This window comes from Coregonus clupeaformis, chromosome 6, assembly GCF_020615455.1.
Source record: "Coregonus clupeaformis isolate EN_2021a chromosome 6, ASM2061545v1, whole genome shotgun sequence".
Taxonomy (NCBI): domain Eukaryota; kingdom Metazoa; phylum Chordata; class Actinopteri; order Salmoniformes; family Salmonidae; genus Coregonus; species Coregonus clupeaformis.
In genome coordinates, this window is record NC_059197.1 from 41,246,152 (window position 1) to 41,266,077 (window position 19,926).

At 41.0% G+C, this 19,926-nt stretch overlaps 3 protein-coding genes across 3 annotated transcripts in view; 1 reads left to right on the forward strand and 2 right to left on the reverse strand.

Annotated features, from left to right (window-relative positions):
• Positions 1–9,332: 9,332 nt before the first annotated feature.
• On the reverse strand, positions 9,333–13,418 carry LOC121567963 (glyoxalase domain-containing protein 4). The gene is made up of 9 exons (XM_041878383.2): positions 13,239–13,418; positions 12,996–13,045; positions 12,733–12,853; positions 12,498–12,642; positions 11,588–11,724; positions 11,217–11,303; positions 10,431–10,544; positions 10,258–10,344; positions 9,333–10,166 (listed from the first exon to the last, which is right to left on the reverse strand). The coding sequence occupies exons 1-9, from the start codon at positions 13,326–13,328 to the stop codon at positions 10,101–10,103; spliced, it is 897 nt and encodes a 298-aa protein (XP_041734317.1). The 5' UTR covers positions 13,329–13,418; the 3' UTR covers positions 9,333–10,100.
• Positions 13,419–13,652: 234 nt separating this feature from the next.
• On the forward strand, positions 13,653–15,903 carry LOC121567961 (rRNA methyltransferase 3A, mitochondrial). The gene is made up of 4 exons (XM_041878381.1): positions 13,653–14,063; positions 14,277–14,521; positions 14,633–14,800; positions 15,186–15,903. The coding sequence occupies exons 1-4, from the start codon at positions 13,684–13,686 to the stop codon at positions 15,749–15,751; spliced, it is 1,359 nt and encodes a 452-aa protein (XP_041734315.1). The 5' UTR covers positions 13,653–13,683; the 3' UTR covers positions 15,752–15,903.
• Positions 15,904–16,645: 742 nt separating this feature from the next.
• LOC121567962 (nucleoredoxin) overlaps positions 16,646–19,926 on the reverse strand; it is a 77,349-nt gene continuing 74,068 nt past the window's right edge. Inside the window, exon 8 of the mRNA XM_041878382.2 lies at positions 16,646–17,866. Coding sequence (XP_041734316.1) covers positions 17,684–17,866 — 183 coding nt within the window. The 3' untranslated portion in view covers positions 16,646–17,683. The remainder of the gene's footprint in view (positions 17,867–19,926) is intronic.

Here is a 19,926-nt window from a genome sequence, read left to right on the forward strand (position 1 = left end):
GAATTATTTGCTAGGATAATAATTGCTTGTCAATGAATTAAATGTAATACAATGGCAATCCTGGTTATATGTTAGAATCCTATGCGTGAACTGCCGACATTATTACGCATATTAATTGATAATGATGGAAAATAGGATATGCATAATAAAAAATAAAAAAATAGTTATATAGATATATATATATAGAGGTGAAAGCATTGGAAATGCTTTTGGCGGTTAACCTGCTTCTGTTTTGTGGGTGGCACTGTGTGCTGTTTTCGATGGATGGGTCCTGGCCTCTCGGGGCCTTAGGGATACGGAGGGACGTGGGGGGGATGCTGATCACTGGGATGACGGCTCAACTTGGGATGGGGAGGGGCTTTAGCGGGGGAATTAGTGGAGAACAATTGAAGGGTTACTCCGTAGCAATGCAAATATCACGGTACAGCTACAGTGGGGAGAACAAGTATTTGATACACTGCCGATTTTGCAGGTTTTCCTACTTACAAAGCATGTAGAGGTCTGTAATTTTTATCATAGGTACACTTCAACTGTGAGAGACGGAATCTAAAACAAAAATCCAGAAAATCACATTGTATGATTTTTAAGTAATTAATTTGCATTTTATTGCATGACAAAAGTATTTGATCACCTACCAACCAGGAAGAATTCCGGCTCTCACAGACCTGTTAGTTTTTCTTTAAGAAGCCCTCCTGTTCTCCATTCATTACCTGTATTAACTGCACCTGTTTGAACTCGTTACCTGTATAAAAGACACCTGTCCACACACTCAATCAAACAGACTCCAACCTCTCCACAATGGCCAAGACCAGAGAGCTGTGTAAGGACATCAGGGATAAAATTGTAGACCTGCACAAGGCTGGGATGGGCTACAGGACAATAGGCAAGCAGCTTGGTGAGAAGGCAACAACTGTTGGCGCAATTATTAGAAAATGGAAGAAGTTCAAGATGACGGTCAATCACCCTCGGTCTGGGGCTCCTTGCAAGATCTCACCTCGTGGGGCATCAATGATCATGAGGAAGGTGAGGGATCAGCCCAGAACTATACGGCAGGACCTGGTCAATGACCTGAAGAGAGCTGGGACCACAGTCTCAAAGAAAACCATTAGTAACACACTACGCCGTCATGGATTAAAATCCTGCAGCGCACGCAAGGTCCCCCTGCTCAAGCCAGCGCATGTCCAGGCCCGTCTGAAGTTTGCCAATGACCATCTGGATGATCCAGAGGAGGAATGGGAGAAGGTCATGTGGTCTGATGAGACAAAAAATTGAGCTTTTTGGTCTAAACTCCACTCGCCGTGTTTGGAGGAAGAAGAAGGATGAGTACAACCCCAAGAACACCATCCCAACCGTGAAGCATGGAGGTGGAAACATAATTCTTTGGGGATGCTTTTCTGCAAAGGGGACAGGACAACTGCACCGTATTGAGGGGAGGATGGATGGGGCCATGTATCGCGAGATCTTGGCCAACAACCTCCTTCCCTCAGTAAGAGCATTGAAGATGGGTCGTGGCTGGCTCTTCCAGCATGACAACGACCCGAAACACACAGCCAGGGCAACTAAGGAGTGGCTCCGTAAGAAGCATCTCAAGGTCCTGGAGTGGCCTAGCCAGTCTCCAGACCTGAACCCAATAGAACATCTTTGGAGAGAGCTGAAAGTCCGTATTGCCCAGCGACAGCCCCGAAACCTGAAGGATCTGGAGAAGGTCTGTATGGAGGAGTGGGCCAAAATCCCTGCTGCAGTGTGTGCAAACCTGGTCAAGACCTACAGGAAACGTATGATCTCTGTAATTGCAAACAAAGGTTTCTGTACCAAAATATTAAGTTCAGCTTTTCTGATGTATCAAATACTTATGTCATGCAATAAAATGCAAATTAATTACTTAAAAATCATACAATGTGATTTTCTGGATTTTTGTTTTAGATTCCGTCTCTCACAGTTGAAGTGTACCTATGATAAAAATTACAGACCTCTACATGCTTTTTAAGTAGGAAAATCGGCAAAATCGGCAGTGTATCAAATACTTGTTCTCCCCACTGTATATGGACACTCAATCATTACGCTATTTTTTATTGGTAAATTTACAAACATATATAATGATAAATAGACTTGAAACTTGTATCTCATTATGGTGTATGGTGAAATAAGTATAGCCAGTTATAATTGTAATGGCTTAGCTGATAATAACAAAAGAAGAACAATATTTACATGGCTCAAAGAGAAGGAATATAATATCTATTGTATACAGGAAACTCATTCAACAATTCGAGATGAAGTAGCGTGGAAAAAAGAATGGGGGGAAATATACTTCTCCCATGGGCAAAGAAATTCAAAAGGGGTGATGATATTAATGAATAGTAATTTCGATCCGAATGTGCAAATTGTCCAAATAGATACGCAAGGTAGATGGATTATTTTAAATATGGTATTGGACCATAAACAGATATGGCTCATTAACCTTTACGGACCAAATAATGATGATCCACAATTCTTTGACAATATATATAATAAATTATCAAGCCTGCAAGCAACTCAAGACAATATTATTATGGTGGGGGATTATAATACTGTTTTAAATAGCTCAATGGACCGAAAAGGAAATCACACCACAAACAATCACCCACATGCTCTTAAGGAAATTGTGAATGTCATGGATACATTAGAACTAGTAGATATATGGAGGCTTAAATATGCTGATCTAGTGAGATATACATGGCGGAGACTGAATCAAGCTAGTCGTCTTGACTTCTTTCTTATCTCATTCTCGTTGGCACCAAAAGTAAAAAAAAGTGTTGATAGGGGACAGAATGCGGTCGGACCATCATATAATAGGCATATACATTACTCTGACTGAATTTCCACGTGGGCGAGGATATTGGAAATTTAATCAAAGCCTATTAGATGATAATTTATTTATAATTAGAACAAAGGAATTTATAACTGACTTTTTCCAACATAACATACAGTGGGGGAAAAAAGTATTTAGTCAGCCACCAATTGTGCAAGTTCTCCCACTTAAAAAGATGAGAGAGGCCTGTAATTTTCATCATAGGTACACGTCAACTATGACAGACAAATTGAGAAAAAAAAATCCAGAAAATCACATTGTAGGATTTTTAATGAATTTATTTGCAAATTATGGTGGAAAATAAGTATTTGGTCACCTACAAACAAGCAAGATTTCTGGCTCTCACAGACATGTAACTTCTTCTTTAAGAGGCTCCTCTGTCCTCCACTCGTTACCTGTATTAATGGCACCTGTTTGAACTTGTTATCAGTATAAAAGACACCTGTCCACAACCTCAAACAGTCACACTCCAAATTTCACAATGGCCAAGACCAAAGAGTTGTCAAAGGACACCAGAAACTAAATTGTAGACCTGCACCAGGCTGGGAAGACTGAATCTGCAATAGGTAAGCAGCTTGGTTTGAAGAAATCAACTGTGGGAGCAATTATTAGGAAATGGAAGACATACAAGACCACTGATAATCTCCCTCGATCTGGGGCTCCACGCAAGATCTCACCCCGTGGGGTCAAAATGATCACAAGAACGGTGAGCAAAAATCCCAGAACCACACGGGGGGACCTAGTGAATGACCTGCAGAGAGCTGGGACCAAAGTAACAAAGCCAACCATCAGTAACACACTACGCCGCCAGGGACTCAAATCCTGCAATGCGAGACGTGTCCCCCTGCTTAAGCCAGTACATGTCCAGGCCCGTCTGAAGTGCATTTGGATTATCCAGAAGAGGATTGGGAGAATGTCATATGGTCAGATGAAACCAAAATATAATTTTTGGTAAAAACTAAACTCGTCATGTTTGGAGGACAAAGAATGCTGAGTTGCATCCAAAGAACACCATACCTACTGTGAAGCATGGGGTTGGAAACATCATGCTTTGGGGCTGTTTTTCTGCAAAGGGACCAGGACGACTGATCCGTGTAAAGGAAAGAATGAATGGGGCCATGTATCGTGAGATTTTGAGTGAAACCCTCCTTCCATCAGCAAGGGCATTGAAGATGAAACGTGGCTGGGTCTTTCAGCATGACAATGATCCCAAACACACCGCCCGGGCAACGAAGGAGTGGCTTCGTAAGAAGCATTTCAAGGTCCTGGAGTGGCCTAGCCAGTCTCCAGATCTCAACCCCATAGAAAATCTTTGGAGGGAGTTGAAAGTCTGTGTTGCCCAGCGACAGCCCCAAAACATCACTGCTCTAGAGGAGATCTGCATGGAGGAATGGGCCAAAATACCAGCAACGGTGTGTGAAAACCTTGTGAAGACTTACAGAAAACGTTTGACCTGTGTCATTGCCAACAAACGGTATATAACAAAGTATTGAGAAACTTTTGTTATTGACCAAATACTTATTTTCCACCATCATATGCCAATAAATTCATAAAAAATCCTACAATGTGATTTTCCGGATTTTTTTTTCTCATTTTGTCTGTCATAGTTGACGTGTACCTATGATGAAAATTACAGGCCTCTCTCATCTTTTTAAGTGGGAGAACTTGCACAATTGGTGGCTGACTAAATACTTTTTTTCCCCACTGTAGGTACAGCGAATCCCCTTATTGTATGGGACACCTTTAAATGTGCCTTTAGAGGCCATGCAATTCAGTACTCATCTCGAAAACAAAAGCAATTTAGGTCAAAAGAGTTTATACTAAGAAAGGAAATAGAAAGTCTAACAGAACAGATAGATGGCAATAAAAACTGTAACATAGAGGCTCAGAATAAATTAGAGGAAAAACAAAAAGAAATGGAAAAACTTATTCAAGAAAGATCAAGTGTAATATATTATAAAAATAAAGCAAACTGGATGGAATATGGGGAAAAATGCACAAAATTCTTTTTTAATCTTCAACATAGGAATGCTACCAAAAGAACTTAATGAAACTGGTTACAATTGACGGAGTCACCCATAATTCACCTAATGATATTTTGAAGGAAGAAACAAAGTATTTTAAGCATATGTTTTCTTTTCAGTCGCCTCCATCTCCTCTAACTGAAGCTAATTGTAGAGATTTTTTTCCTATTGATAATGTCAAATTAACAGCCACACAGAAAGACTCATGTGAAGGTGAAATTACAGAGGAGGAACTTCTGGATGCAATTAAAGACTTTAAGTCCGGGGAAAACTCCAGGGTTGGATGGCATACCAATCGAGGTATACCAAACCTTTTTTGATATACTAAGAGGACCGTTATTAGCATGTTTTAACCACTCCTATGTAAATGGTAGATTATCTGACACTCAAGAAGAAGGTCTGATCTCATTATTACTGAAACAGGATACAAGTGGAAAATATAAAGATCCAGTCCATTTACAAAATTGGAGGCCCCTTACACTTCAGTGTTGTGATGCAAAAAATCCTAGCAAAATGTATAGCGCATAGAATTAAAAAGGTATTGTCGGATATTATTCATTCTAATCAGACAGGTTTTTTACATGGAAGATACATTGGAGATAATATAAGGCAAGTATTGGAAACAATAGAACACTATGGAAAATATGGGAAACCAGGCCTGCTATTCATAGCAGACTTCGAAAAGGCATTTGATAAAGTTCGACTGGAATTTATATATAAATGCCTGGAGCATTTCAATTTTGGAGAATCTCTTATAAAATGGGTCAAAATCATGTATAGTAACCCTAGGTGTAAAATAGTAAATAATGGCTATTTCTCAGAAAGTTTCAAACAGTCAAGAGGAGTGAAACAAGGTTGTCCACTATCGGCATATCTATTTATTGTGGCCATCGAGATGTTAGCTATTAAAATCAGATCCAATAATAATATCAGAGGATTAGAAATACAGGGCTTAAAAACAAAGGTGTCATTGTACGCAGATGATTAATGTTTTCTTTTAGATCCACAACTAGAATCCCTCCACAGCCTCATAGAGGATCTAGATACATTTTCTAACCTCTCTGGATTAAAACCAAATTATGACAAATGTTCTATATTACCTATTGGATCACTAAAAAATACAATTTTTACATTACCATGTAGTTTACCAATAAAATGGTCTGATGGTGATGTGGATATACTCGGAATACATATCCCAAAGGAAATAAATGATCTCACTTCAATAAATTTTAATAGAAAGTTAGCAAAAATAGATAAGATCTTACTACCATGGAAAGGAAAATACCTGTCAATTTGTGGAAAAATCACCCTGATTAACTCTTTAGTATTATCCCAGTTTACCTATTTGCTTATGGTCTTGCCTACGCCTAGCAAACAGTTTTTTAAATTATATGAGAAAAAAATATTCAATTTTATTTGGAACGGCAAGCCAGACAAAATTAAAAGAGCATATTTATATAATGAATATGAATTCGGAGGACAGAAATTATTAAATATTAAAGCATTAGACCTATCACTAAAATCTTCAGTCATCCAAAAGTTATACTTAAATCCGAACTGGTTCTCAAGCAAATTAGTAAGATTGTCTCACCCACTGTTCAAGAAAGGCCTTTTTCCCTTTATTCAGATTACAACCTCTCACTTTCAGTTATTTGAAAAGGAAATAATCTCCCAAATGTCACTATTTCTAAAACAAGCCATAGAAAGTTGGTTGCAATTTCAATTTAATCCTCCAGAAACGACAGAACAAATAATGCAACAAATATTGTGGTTAAATTCAAATATACTAATTGACAAAAAACCTTTATTTTTTGACAGAATGTTTAAAAAGGTATAATCTTCGTAAATGATATCATCGGTAGGACTGGTGGAGTTATGTCGCACATGCAGCTAACAAAAACATATGGAAATGTCTGCTCTACCCAAAATTACAACCAAATAATTGCAGCCTTACCGCAAAAGTGGAAGAGGAAAGTTGAAGGGGGAGAAAGTAAGGAACTTGTCTGTCGGCCTTGCATTAAAGAACATAATTGGTTAAGGAAAACTGTGATAAATAAAAAAGTATATCAGTTTCACTTAAGGACCAAAGGATTGACAGCAGTCCCATATAGATAGCAAAATAGTTGGGAAGAGATCTTTGACGTACCGATCCCATGGCATAGTGTTTATGAACTGACACGCAAAAACGACACCGGATTCAAAAAATTAGAATCTTTCAATTTAAATTATTATATAAAATTCTTGCTACCAATAGAATGTTATTTATATGGGGGATACAATCTTCCCAGCTCTGCAGATTTTGCTGTGAAGAGATAGAATCATTAGATCATTTGTTTTGGTTCTGTCCATTTGTAGCTTGTTTTTGGACACAGGTCCAGGAATGGCTAAAGGATTGCAATATTTACCTGGAACTAACCTTGAAGATAGCATTACTGGGTGATCTGAAAAGTCATAGTCAATCAATCAATAATATAATAATACTTTTAGCAAAAATGTTTATTTTTAATTCACAATCTGTAGAAGCAATGAGAATAGAAAGGTTCAGAACTTTTTGTAAAACATCACAGTATGGTTGAAATATATATGGCAAATAGAAATCCTATATGGATGGTGTTAAGAGATAGATGGGAGGTATTGAATAGAGTTGAAGGATGGGACTAATAACAAATAACAACAAATAATAACAAAGATAGCTAATAATGTAAGCATACTGTGTCCATAATAAGTATATAGGTTGTATGTTGGGAGCTTTTGGGAAAGAGCACAGTTAGAAAGATATGGCATTTAGAAGCAAACCGGATGGACATCATGAAAATGATCGGAGAGGTTGAGAGTAGAAGAAGTTCAGGAGCAAAAAAAAAAATAAATATATATATATATATATATATATATATATAGATATAGATATAGAATTATTGTAAAATTAACTCTGTCCATAAGGTGTAGATAGTAAGTATAGACCGGAAGTAGAGGCCTGGGCGTTGTTGTTCACTAATTTACTCCAAGTAGGGGAAAGGATGGTGGGGTTGAAAAGTAATAAAGGGGAATATATATATAAAAAATAAAAAAAACATGGGGGATTGGAAGTGATGCAGACAATTACATTGATAGAAGATACAATCTATCTGCAATATTAAGCTGATCCATCCCCCCGAGAAAAAAAAAAAAAAAAAAAACATTTATATAAATGCTAAAAATCCAATCTTACTGAAACATATAACACTTGTTGGCCTATCCCTATGTACTGGTACATACCTACTACTCTCACCACTCCTCCCCCTTGACCCATCTTCCTCTACTTTCTTCACTGCCTCAGCATATGACAACTTCTTCACTACTCTTACCCTGGAAACCTCAACCTGCCTCTCTCGCACAGGACATTTCTGATCCCCAGCCCCATGGGCACCCCTACAATTAGCACATACCACTACTTTCCCCAATGCTACACATTCCTTTGTTTCATGCCCTTCTGCACACTTCTCATACCTTGGAACCTCCCTCCTACACACTGCTGCCACATGCCCATAAGTTTGACACCTGTAACATCGTAACGTATTCGGCACATATGCTCGTACAGGATAACTTATTTATCCTAACTTCACTTTGTCAGGCAAAGACTCAACTTCAAAACTCAAAAGAACAGACAATGACTCTTCTGTTTCCCCACTCTCGCCACCCTGTTTGCGTCGCACCAAACGACGAGCATCACAAACACCGGGAATCTTCCCCTTCAGTTTGTCAACTTTTACATTTACTGCTACCCCAGTAATCACTCCTTTCAACGGCACCCTTTTCTTGAGAGCGAAACAATTCACAATTCTTTCTCCCATTTGTTTAACTCTGAGTGCCTTCTCCCTCTGACCAACAGAAACAAACAATTATCACTAGACCACTTCTGGTTACCCTCACCGATTCCACTATACCCAACACTTTTTTCACCCATCCTGAAACCACAAATGGATCAGCCAAAAGGCAAGGGTCCACCTTTTCCAAAAACTTCACTCCTACTGTCACAGACTCCTCTTTATCCTGACCCTCTGTGCAAGCCTCTGGCTCTGAGCACTTCACCACACCTACCACCTCACTTCCATTTCTCCTCCTGTCTTCAGCTCACTTTGCTTACATTTCCTACCATTCTTCTTTAACAAACCTTCTCCCTTTTTCCCGCCATTTTTTACCGACTCAAGCTCACAATCTTCCTCCCTCTCTCTCTTAGACCTCCTCTGCCTCTCTTTTTCTCACCATTCCTCCGTCATCATCCAAGTATACGTCTCCTTATGATATTACTGCACTTCTCCTGACGTACATCTGTTTCTTGCTTTCTCAAGGGACGCCATTTACGAGGCTCTCCCCCTTCACGCCCATCGGCCAGCTTCTCCGTGCCCCACGTAAATGGCCTTGGCCTAGCTACATTGCACTTACTCATCTTTTCAATCAGTGCACACAAGTTTATTCAACAATTATTTCATATGCTTCTCCCTCTTTATTATGCATAACCACTCAACAGCTAGTTCAATAAGGGACCAGTCACTTCTTATTCAGTGTCATTCATCTCTTTATGCCAAAAGGGAATCACTAGAAAATTATAGTAGGAGTTGTTTGCAAAGGTTAGGCAATTCTCCCATCTTGAAAAGGTTCATGTCATCCCCTTTTGATATAGTTCACTTTCATTTCCCCATTTGATACAGTTCAATGAGCATGACACAGCTTCAACATCACATGATATGCATATGCCCTCTTGTTTCATTGGTTTTTCAACCTGCAGTGTCTGCACATTTCACAAACCTTGACCTACAATTTGTGCAGTGTGAGGATTTTCAAATGGAAATTACTTTTCTACCATACACTTGCACTTCACTATTCTCATGAAGTCCGAATTATTACAGTGTTTTATTTATTTCATTGAGCTGAACAGGCACGATTGTTTTCATTGCATACACGAACAAGATTCATATAAAAGTGGTCCATGTTCATCAAGCTTCTGCCACAGTATGACTGAAGTACAGGTACACTTTCAGTCTCCTAAGCATCTCTAAATTATGCTTCTGGTTGAGTAAAATCTACTGACATAGTGCAGCTAGAAGGGTAATGCCATATACGGGGCAAAAAGTACAGCCAATTAGAGAGCCCATGCTCTACACCTCTATTGGAGTGTTCACAAACACATCCAGGTCCAGTGGTTGGAAATGTCCTGTAGATCCATGACAGCTCAGCTATGTTCTAAGCACTTATGCTGAAGCCTTCTGCTTGTTGTGCTTGGCAAACCACTCATCGCTTTTATCTTCAGCCATGGCCTGAAAATAAATTAGGGTAATAGATTAAGACTATGTACTCTGTGCTAATGCAAAGTATTGGTTTATTTGCATAATATTTCTAAATACCAACCTTATCCAGCAATGCATTTCCACTGGGGTCCATCTGGGAGAGTTGTCTGAATGCCTCATCTCCCACAAAGCAGATCTCATGGGCATCCTAGACCACAGATGACCTCAGTTATTATGTGGAGAATTTATTATTAATCAATTTTACCCATGTTAATCATTTGGTAATGCACTCACTGGATCAGCCAAAATGACCACTTCTACTGTAGCCTTCCCAGGGGTGTCCAGGCTAACCAAGGGAGTAAGGATTTTATGGTTTTCTTTTGTCATCAGGGCTTCAAGATCTGGCAACTAAAAATAATTAAACAAAAATGGTTATATATTGCTTTCTGTGTTCATGTATGTAAAGAGTCTGTAGGGCAAAACAACTAAGAATGTAAAGCATTGTATAGACCCCTTTCTGTGTTTGCAAACACTGCCGCACGAGAGCGATGCGCGCAAGTTGGTGGTAGTACAAGGGGGAGTTCTTATAGAACACCAGCAAAAAAAAGCCTCTATTTACATGTTGCTAATGAGTGATTTCACACTGCTTTTGGATTCTAATTGGATTTTAAGGCTCGTATGAATGTCCTGTTTAATATGTTTGTGTCATCGCAAATCAACTGTATCATACTTTTAAAAAATAAACTTCAACCAGTAAAATGGCTCTTTGGCTAGCTTTTCCTACAGCCTATGTAAATGATTGTTAGCATTCTAGCTAACAACTGCTGCATCTAAAATAGTTATTTTGCAAAGATCACAACCAAATATAATCTTAGCGACTGTTCAAGCTAGAATCAAAACATAATTGTAAGCATATGAGAACCCAAAAAGGTTATTTAGTTTAGAAGTAATAAAAACTTAAAATCTAGGCTATGTTGAATGGGCGCAGACGGCGATGGCTTTCTTACTGCCGCCAAGAGTTGCGCGCATCTGCGCGTGACATCAGTGTGTCGTGTACTGGAAAAGGATCTATTACTTCACCTGCTCACGTGGACAAGAGAATGCTATCCTCCCGAAGGCTGTCCCATGATCTAATGTCCCACCAATGTTATGAAGCTCTAGTTTACACTGCAAATATACAGAAAAACACACACACCTAGCATTAGCACCATCTTATCAATTCATGCAAACACACAGTCGTGTTCTAAGTGTAGAACACAGGAGGCTGCTGAGGGGAGGATGGCTCATAATAATGGCCGGAATGGCATCAACCACATGGAAACCATTTGTTTGATGTATTTCATACCATTCCACTAATTCCGCTCCATCCATTACCACGAGCCCGTCCTACCCAATTAAGGTGCCACCAACCTCCTGTGGTGTAGAACCAAGTCTCTCTCTCTCACACACACCTGAGTGTCTGTGAATCCCATCAGCACAGTCTTCTTCTCCTCATTTCTCTCCATCACCTTCATCCCCAGAAGGGAGGACCAGTAGTGTGTTGATTTCTGTAGGTCAGACACTGCCAGACACACCTTCTGTACAGGATCTTTAACAAAGTGAAAAACAGATACACATTCACAATATACAGGCAACTGCCAAAATAAAAGAAACACTTGAGTAAATGAGGGATACAAAGTATATTGAAAGCAGGTGCTTCCACACAGGTGTGGTTTCTGAGTTAATTACGCAATTAACATCCCATCATGCTTAGGGTCATGTATAAAAATGCCCAGTTGCCCATTCTTTTGGCTACCATGACTAGAATGAGAGATCTCTGACTTTGAAAGAGGGGTCTCAAAGCAGCATAGGGGGTTTAAAGGGTATGTGTGTCTCAGTCACCAGATCTCAATCCAATTGAACATTTATGAGAGATTCTGGAGTGGCGCCTGAGACAGCGTTTTCCACCACCATCAACAAAACACCAAATGATGGAATTTCTCATGAAAGAATGGTGTCGCATCCCTTCAATAGAGTTCCAGACACTTGTAGAATATATGCCAAGGAGCATTGAAGCGGTTCTGGTGGCGACCCAACACCCTATTAAGACACTTTATATTAGTGTTTCCTTTATTTTGGCAGTTACCTGGATGTAAGGAGTATTCATATCTAGACTGGTTCCAGATACGTTTGTGCTCCTGCCTACTCAATGCAAGCCAAACATGGCATGACAAGGAGTGGCATGATGGCACAAACAGACTGGTACCCAGGTTAATTAATTTCCTCCTGGACTTTAAAATAAACATGGTAGGCTATAGTCTACTACTCTACTTTACAGTCTACTACAGCAATGATCTTCTGTGCAAAGCACTGTTGACCCACCATTGGGAGGCTGTTCTTTGTCCACCAGGTAGAAGTGGTAACCTCCTGGGGCCTCAGCCAGATAGAGAGCCTCTCCAACCTCAGTGAGGGGCCAACCAAGCCGCTTAGCATTGCTGACAGCCTGGCTAGACTGCAGAGTCAGACCCTGAAATAAAGACATGGTGGCATACAATGAGTTAAGATTAGGTTAAAAAATATATAAATATTGAGTGTTCATGAATAACCATTCACTTACCAGGAAGTCATTACCAAGGCGATATTCTCCCACTCCATAATTGTAGGTCAGCTCAGCCACAAAGTGATCATCCTCTGGACCAAAGCCGACCATTGTCTTGCTCCATTTTCCATCATAAGGGCTGAACACACACACAAGCAAGTATGGCATCATATGAGAGAGAGCAAAACAGAGACAGTGACTATTGTTACACAACAAGTAAATCTAACAATTATTTTTCACAAGAGGTGTTGGTTGAACAGTAAAGTTGACAGCCTGCCTACCCATTACAAGTGGCCTTGCATCCCTCTTCAAACTCTTCGTGACGCAAAATCTGAAATTAAATAAATGATTTTGACATTTTGGCAAAACAGTGATCTAGTCCCCAATATCACGCGAGTTTACAGCACTATGAACAACATTGAAACACAATCATAACAAATAACTGAAAAAGTGGTACATTCTGTGCAAGTGAAATCCATTGGCCACATGTTTGAGGATGTTCTACGACAGAGCTGAAAACGTACCTTCATGCCGAGCACATCTCGGTAAAAGGTGGCCGTTTTGCTTCTGTCACCCACTTTGAAAACGAAATGCAAGGCTCGCCTCAAAGCCATGATATCCCAGGTGAGTTTGCTGTGTACTATACGATTATATATCACGCTCCGTTTCTCTACGTCGATTGAGGATCCTTGCAATCGATTGCTCTGGTATCTATTCTATGGAAGACAACATTTTCGCTTTAGCTAAAATGATTTGCCGCTCAATTGCAGATCACAAATCTATCTCAAGATAACGAGGAGTATTTAAATTAAAAGTTAAGCATCTAATATTGTTTTACAGATCAGTATTACCAACATAAAACACGTTTTACTTGGATTACCCCCCCCTTTTTAAAAAATGGTATAAACCAACCAATCGTCATGCCACTGTCGAATGTTCCCACGCCCTCTTCTTGCTCTTGTCGCGAAGATGGCGGCGTTCATGAGACGCATGTTGTGGCATCTTCTTACAGCAGAGCGAAGTAATATTCTGAAAAAAGGCAACGACTGTATCGTAGATTCAAAGAGATACGTGCGAGCATTGAAAAGGAGACCTGTGAAGGTGTTGTATCCTGATAGTGAGACGACATCGAAACAGAGGTCAGATAAAATCGGCAACAAGCAGTCTCAGACAGTTGGGTCCACTGTCAACGCCAATTTAAAAAATGAGACCACTGATAGTGTTTTCAGCATGTCATGGAGTGCCAGAAATGGCAATGCATCCTCAACGTCGGAACATACAACCAATCTGAAGGACCAACTAGGTGGCCTCAAATTCGAAAGGGCCTTCCCTGGTGACAAAAGATTGGCGTAGGTCTCAGTGCATGTTGGCTATCGACCCTATGTTAGGTAGATAGTTGAGTGAATATATCCTCTTTCATTATAGTGGCTAGTAGAGGTCTAGTAACTACGGGGCTGTGATGTATGTTTGCATGTAGGCTTTGTATGATAGTTGATGTTCAGCCCAGATAGCCTGCTATGTTTCTTGCCCTTGACCACTTCTATCCTCTCGCCATCTACCAGGAGGGTGGTGAGTGTGGCTCGCTCCAGGACGTTTCGGGAGCACCAGGGTAAGATCCTGTTGGAGGGGAGACGTCTGATCTGCGATGCCCTGGCTGCTGGAGCCAACCCTCAGATGGTGTTCTTCAGTTCTGTGGACAGACTGTGTGAGCTCCCCTTGGACAAACTGAAGAGGGCCACTCTGGTCAAAGTCAAGTTTGAGGACATCAAGATCTGGTCTGACCTTGTAGCGCCACAGGGAGTGATAGGTATGATAGGCTGCATGATTTCATTTTCAGAATGATTTTGAAGTTGTTCTACATACTACTGTATATTGTTGAGAATAAGTATTGTATATTGACAATGCTTTCCCCTTGTAGCCATATTTTCTCGGCCAGACCCATCCCGGCTGACATTCCCTCAGGACCAGCGTGGTCATTCTGTGCCACTGTCCCTGATCTGTGACAACGTGCGGGACCCTGGGAACCTGGGCACCATCCTGCGCTGTGCTGTCGCTGCAGGCTGCAACAATGTCCTGCTCACCAAGGGTATGTCATGATGATAATAATGTGCCATTTAGCAGACGCTTTTATCCAAAGCGACTTAGTCATGCGTGCATACATTTTTGTGTATGGGTGGTCCCGGGGATCGAACCCACTACCTTGGCGTTACAAGCGCCGTGCTCTACCAGCTGATCTACAGAGGACCACAGGGGATGGGTATGTTACACCCTATTCAAGTCAATTATGTTACAGATAAGCAGGGGATGGGTATGTTACACCCTATTCAAGTCAATGATGCCATATTGGGTGGACTGGTGGCCATTTTGAGTGTACCCATAGGAGCTGATAGTGAGGAATTACAGTGTGTGAACCTGTGCACTACTCTGGATGGTTATTTCACTAAGTATCTTGTATATGTCTCTTTTCACAGGCTGTGTGGACGCTTGGGAACCTAAGGTGCTGCGAGCAGCGATGGGTGCCCATTTCCGCCTTCCCATCTTCCCCAGCTTGGACTGGGACGACATTCAAAACCAGCTGCCAAAGTCTGTGACTGTCCACGTGGCAGATAACTGCAGCGGCTCTGAGAGAGAAGTACCTGAGGACGTGGAAGCAAACCAGTCCAATAAACCTTCAAAGCCGGGGGACTATGGATGGGTGAGTAGCAGTCCTAATCGTAAAGACATGCACTATGAGGAATATCAATCAGATTCCGAACTGTCGTTTCCAAGAGTGGAGACCAAATTGTACCATGAAGGCTGGGCTCAGGGGAACACAGGCCTTGTGATTGGTGGAGAGACTCATGGACTGAGTCTGGAAGCCGTCCAATTGGCTGAGAGAACTGCCGGTCAAAGACTGTTTATCCCTGTGGTCCCTGGCGTGGACAGTCTCAACTCAGCCATGGCAGCCAGCATCCTCCTGTTTGAAGGCAGAAGGCAACTGTTAAACCTAATGGAGACGTCTGGGAGGAAAGCTCAATCTAAAGTGCAATTTCCATGATTTTGCTGCAAGCCATTTTGAGTGTAACGGACATGTTATTCCTGGTGTTTGTCACTTTTTCCATGCATACATTCTAGACTGCACAACACCTCTTTACTGTACCTCATGTCAGACTGAATCATATGGATGGATTTAATTTCCATATTCAACTCAGCTCATAATAAAGTGAAGTGATATAAAATCAGCGTTTGGCTGAAAATGATTGACAGAATTTCCACGATGTGAAATGTATGTTCTTTCCGGTGTGCATATTTACTCTATATCATCTTCCAAAATTCCTGCCAGTGTGGCTTTGGAAGCTTCACTTACTCTCCACACGCAGTTGGCTACTATATTTCCTGCCAGTTATGGCTAAACCGCTGCCATGCAAGATGACTGCTTAATCTCTATACAGGACATCAGTGGACATGTGCTCAGTGTATGTCTGTTTAGCAAAGGAAAGAACCTGTCCATCTAACATTTTCACTGACTGGCCTATGAAATAAATTATCATAGTAACCACAGGGTGGCGCCTGAAGCAATTTGAGACCTTGCTGAGAACATAATTTACTGCATGTTATGAAGTTGTAGGGTAAAAAACCACAACTTCATGTGAAAGGTGTGAAATACTTGGTTGTCTTATACTGTAAACACATGGGTTGTGTACTAAGCCTGACATCAAAAAGCCAACGTATTGTACACTTGGTTTTGTTTTTTAAATTAGAAATATATAAATGGAAACTACATTATTTCTGGAGTCATGATGCATTATAAATGTAGGTGATACGAAGCTAATACTGTAAAATAAATTTGCTTTCAATGGAATAAAACTGTTTGTCCAAATGAATGAGAACTGGCCTCATGGATAGAGGAAGTTGACAACATAGACAGTTGTGCTTAACAGTGAATTTTAATGGCTGTGAAGTCACGACTAGACAACCAGGGAGTAACAGAAAATGTGAATTAATACTTCAACACTTAGCAACTAAGGTGGATTTTAAATGCCATTTTTGTGCCTTCAAAAATATCTGGCCTTTTCAATAGAGGGGATCTTCACAGAAAATCCCCTTTAAATGTCATGGTGGTTGAGATGGAAACATAACAATTGGGAAAAGATTACTATCACTCGTATCATGATAGAGTACAATACATGGGATTTCAAATACCATTCACTTAACACACATCAAAGCCAGATGCAATACAAAACAAGCAAATACAGACAAAATGACCTTTAAAACAGGGAAATCATAACATTGTTAGGTCTATACTGTGTGCACAGCGGTCATATTATTATGCAGCACCTTAAACAGAAGAACAATAACACCAGACAGTTACAGCAAACTGAAGTTCAGGACATTTTATGCACTGCATACTTGTAAATTACAACTACAGAACTTAAATTTGTTGCAATCATTTTATTCTTTCTCAGCACATTTTGGAAAACAAAAACAATGAGGGTTCGGCAAAGGTAATAAAGAGACATTGTGAAAATTCAAGTCCATTGGGTCAACATTGTGTGGTTTCTTCTAGTATTAAGAAATGCTAATAATGAAACTGATAAAAAAAGAAGCTATTGGAAGCCAAAAAGCAACAGAATCTCCATATATTACTGTAGGGGCTATAGTCAATGCAAGGCACCACAGGAGAAGGAGAAGACTCCATGAGAGAAAGACATGTCTAAAAAAAAGTTACTGTCAGTAAAAAGTGAGACCTTTCTCTGACAGTCTGACAGAAAGGGGGGAGACGGGAGAGGAGGCTGGTGGTGGTAGCCGGGAGGTCAGGGTTTGATGGAGGTGTGGGTTTCAGTCCCATAGGTTTCTAGGGGTGTGTCCCAAATGGCACCCTATTCCCTATATAGTGCACTGCTTTTGACCAGGAATATGGGCCCTGGTCAAAAGTAGTGCACTATATAGGGAATAGGGTGCCATTCCGGACATAATCTAGGCGTGCTCTCTAGATGGGCTCTGGTTTGAGCTTTTCAGCCAGAAAGTCTTGGACAAAGGTCTCCACCACGGCCGGTGTGATCTCCTCCACGTCCTTAACGTACTTGGCCCGGGCAGACATGTCCAGGATGGTGAGCAGGGGCGCTGCCTCTGGGAGGTTGGTGTAGTCACGCAGGGAGTCACTCATGTCATCCTGGGAACACACAGACAGGTCAGTCATGATCATATATGACATAATCTTGTCTACCAACCTGTCTATATGCGGTAGCAATTGTGCCTGGGGAAGAAGTTGTATGACAAAGTGAAGTGATGACATGATTACATGTGAAGTGGCGTGGCCTAGCCTACATATTATCAACAACAGTTTATCCTGTGTGTCATGCAAAAGGAATTGCTAGATAACTGCTAACATCCTTATGACCGAATATAAAAACGTAATTGCTTTCAATCGGTTATGACTTGATTTTGGTAATAAAACTGGGACAGCACACAAGATTAACTATGGCATTTAATATTACTCAATAGATTCACAACTGAAGGTGATTGTCTCATTAATGTCTGCTTGGTTTTGAAGACTGGGGATCTCTTTCTTCCCTCTCCTCCTGCAGGCAGTGTGCCCAGCTAGCTAGGGCTCTGTCATGCACCCCACTGTGGGAGAGAGCACTGTGGGGGGGTGGGGGGAGCTGAAGGGGGTCCAACAACATCCCTCCCTTCAAAGCCTCACTCATGGACTATAAGGCTGGGAAGCTTCAGAGACGCATCACAGCGTGTTTGGATATTTTACACGAGGGAGGGGGGGTGAGAAGGAGAGCGAGAGAGTGGTGTATTCCCTCATGTCTGGTGAGAAATAGGAAAAAGGGCGTGTGGTGGAGCTTTGAGGACAGACTTATGTCACTTCCCAAATGTCTTTTTACAAGCCCTCAAACACAGATCCAAGCCTTGTTCAGCCCCAGGCTTGATCTCACCTCTCACCCCTCAAGTCCTAGAATCATAAGACAGCAGGAATAACTCACTATAACACCTCAGCAGACAGGCTGCAGACCCCAGTACACTCACTATTAATTCATCAGAGAGAAAATAACAGGCACTTTTTGGCAATACTTGCAATAGCATGTCATTTCAGTTAGTGATCTTAGAGGAAGCTTTTCTCCACTTCACCAAAGCTGCATTAGTTCCAGTCAGTCAATACTTTTCTTCTAAACGTTAAAGAGGATTTCAAGTGTTGATTTATGTGAAGTGACATTTCAGCTCTGTCATGCCAGACTAGTATCTGACATCTTCTGAGATGGTCTCTCCCTTCCTCATGACAGGATGAGCTGACTTCCTCTCAACTAAGCCCTCTGGGTGAGAGAGACTTGGAAGAGATTGAAGCTTTCATATGGAAAATATTATTTAAAAATACAGAAGTTACAGGAAACGACCACAGGCAGGCGCTGTCGCAAAGGTTTGGTACTGTCATTAAATCACAGCTTTTCACAAATGTTTTCCTTTTTTTTGGACTAACGCTCCCGTTATCTGGAAAAATGGCAGTAAAACGATTCAACCTAAATGGATTAAGCTGCACAATCAGCTCTCAGACCTCTCAAAGAGCAGCTTGGCCACTTTGCTACCTAAAAAGGACAAGTATGTATGCCAACAAAGTTTGTGACTTGTTGCAAAACTGCTAGCAGAACAGTTGAGTTATCCTGTGGCATGTAATATCTGGAGAGCTCACTTCCTCTGAATCTCTACCATCTGATCTGAGAACAGATCATTGAGTCTGAAACCTACTCTACTTCATAAAAATATACAATGAAAGTAATTGCTACACTTATGAGGATGTTTAATGGATGATTCATGTAGCCACAAGCGAGTGGCGCAGTGGTCTAAGGCACTGCATCTCAGTGCTTGAGGCGTCACTACAGACCCCCTGGTTCGATTCCAGGCTGTATCACAACCGGCTGTGATTGGGAGTCCCATAGGGCGGCGCACAATTGGCCCAGCGTCGTCCGGGTTTGGCCGGTGTAGGCTGTCATTGTAAATAAGAAATTGTTCTTAACTGACTTGCCTAGTTAAATAAAGGTAAAATATTTATATATTTTTATTCCCAAGCTTTAGAAAATCTGTGTCTCCTCAAATCCTCCCTAAAGGCTTCTCATGCAAGCTCCGATTGAAAATACATACTCGGGCATTGCCTTAGAAAGGAACCACAGAAAGAGAAATCACAGAGGAGTCATGCTGTCAGCATGGCCTCCCAGCCTCATAGATATGAAG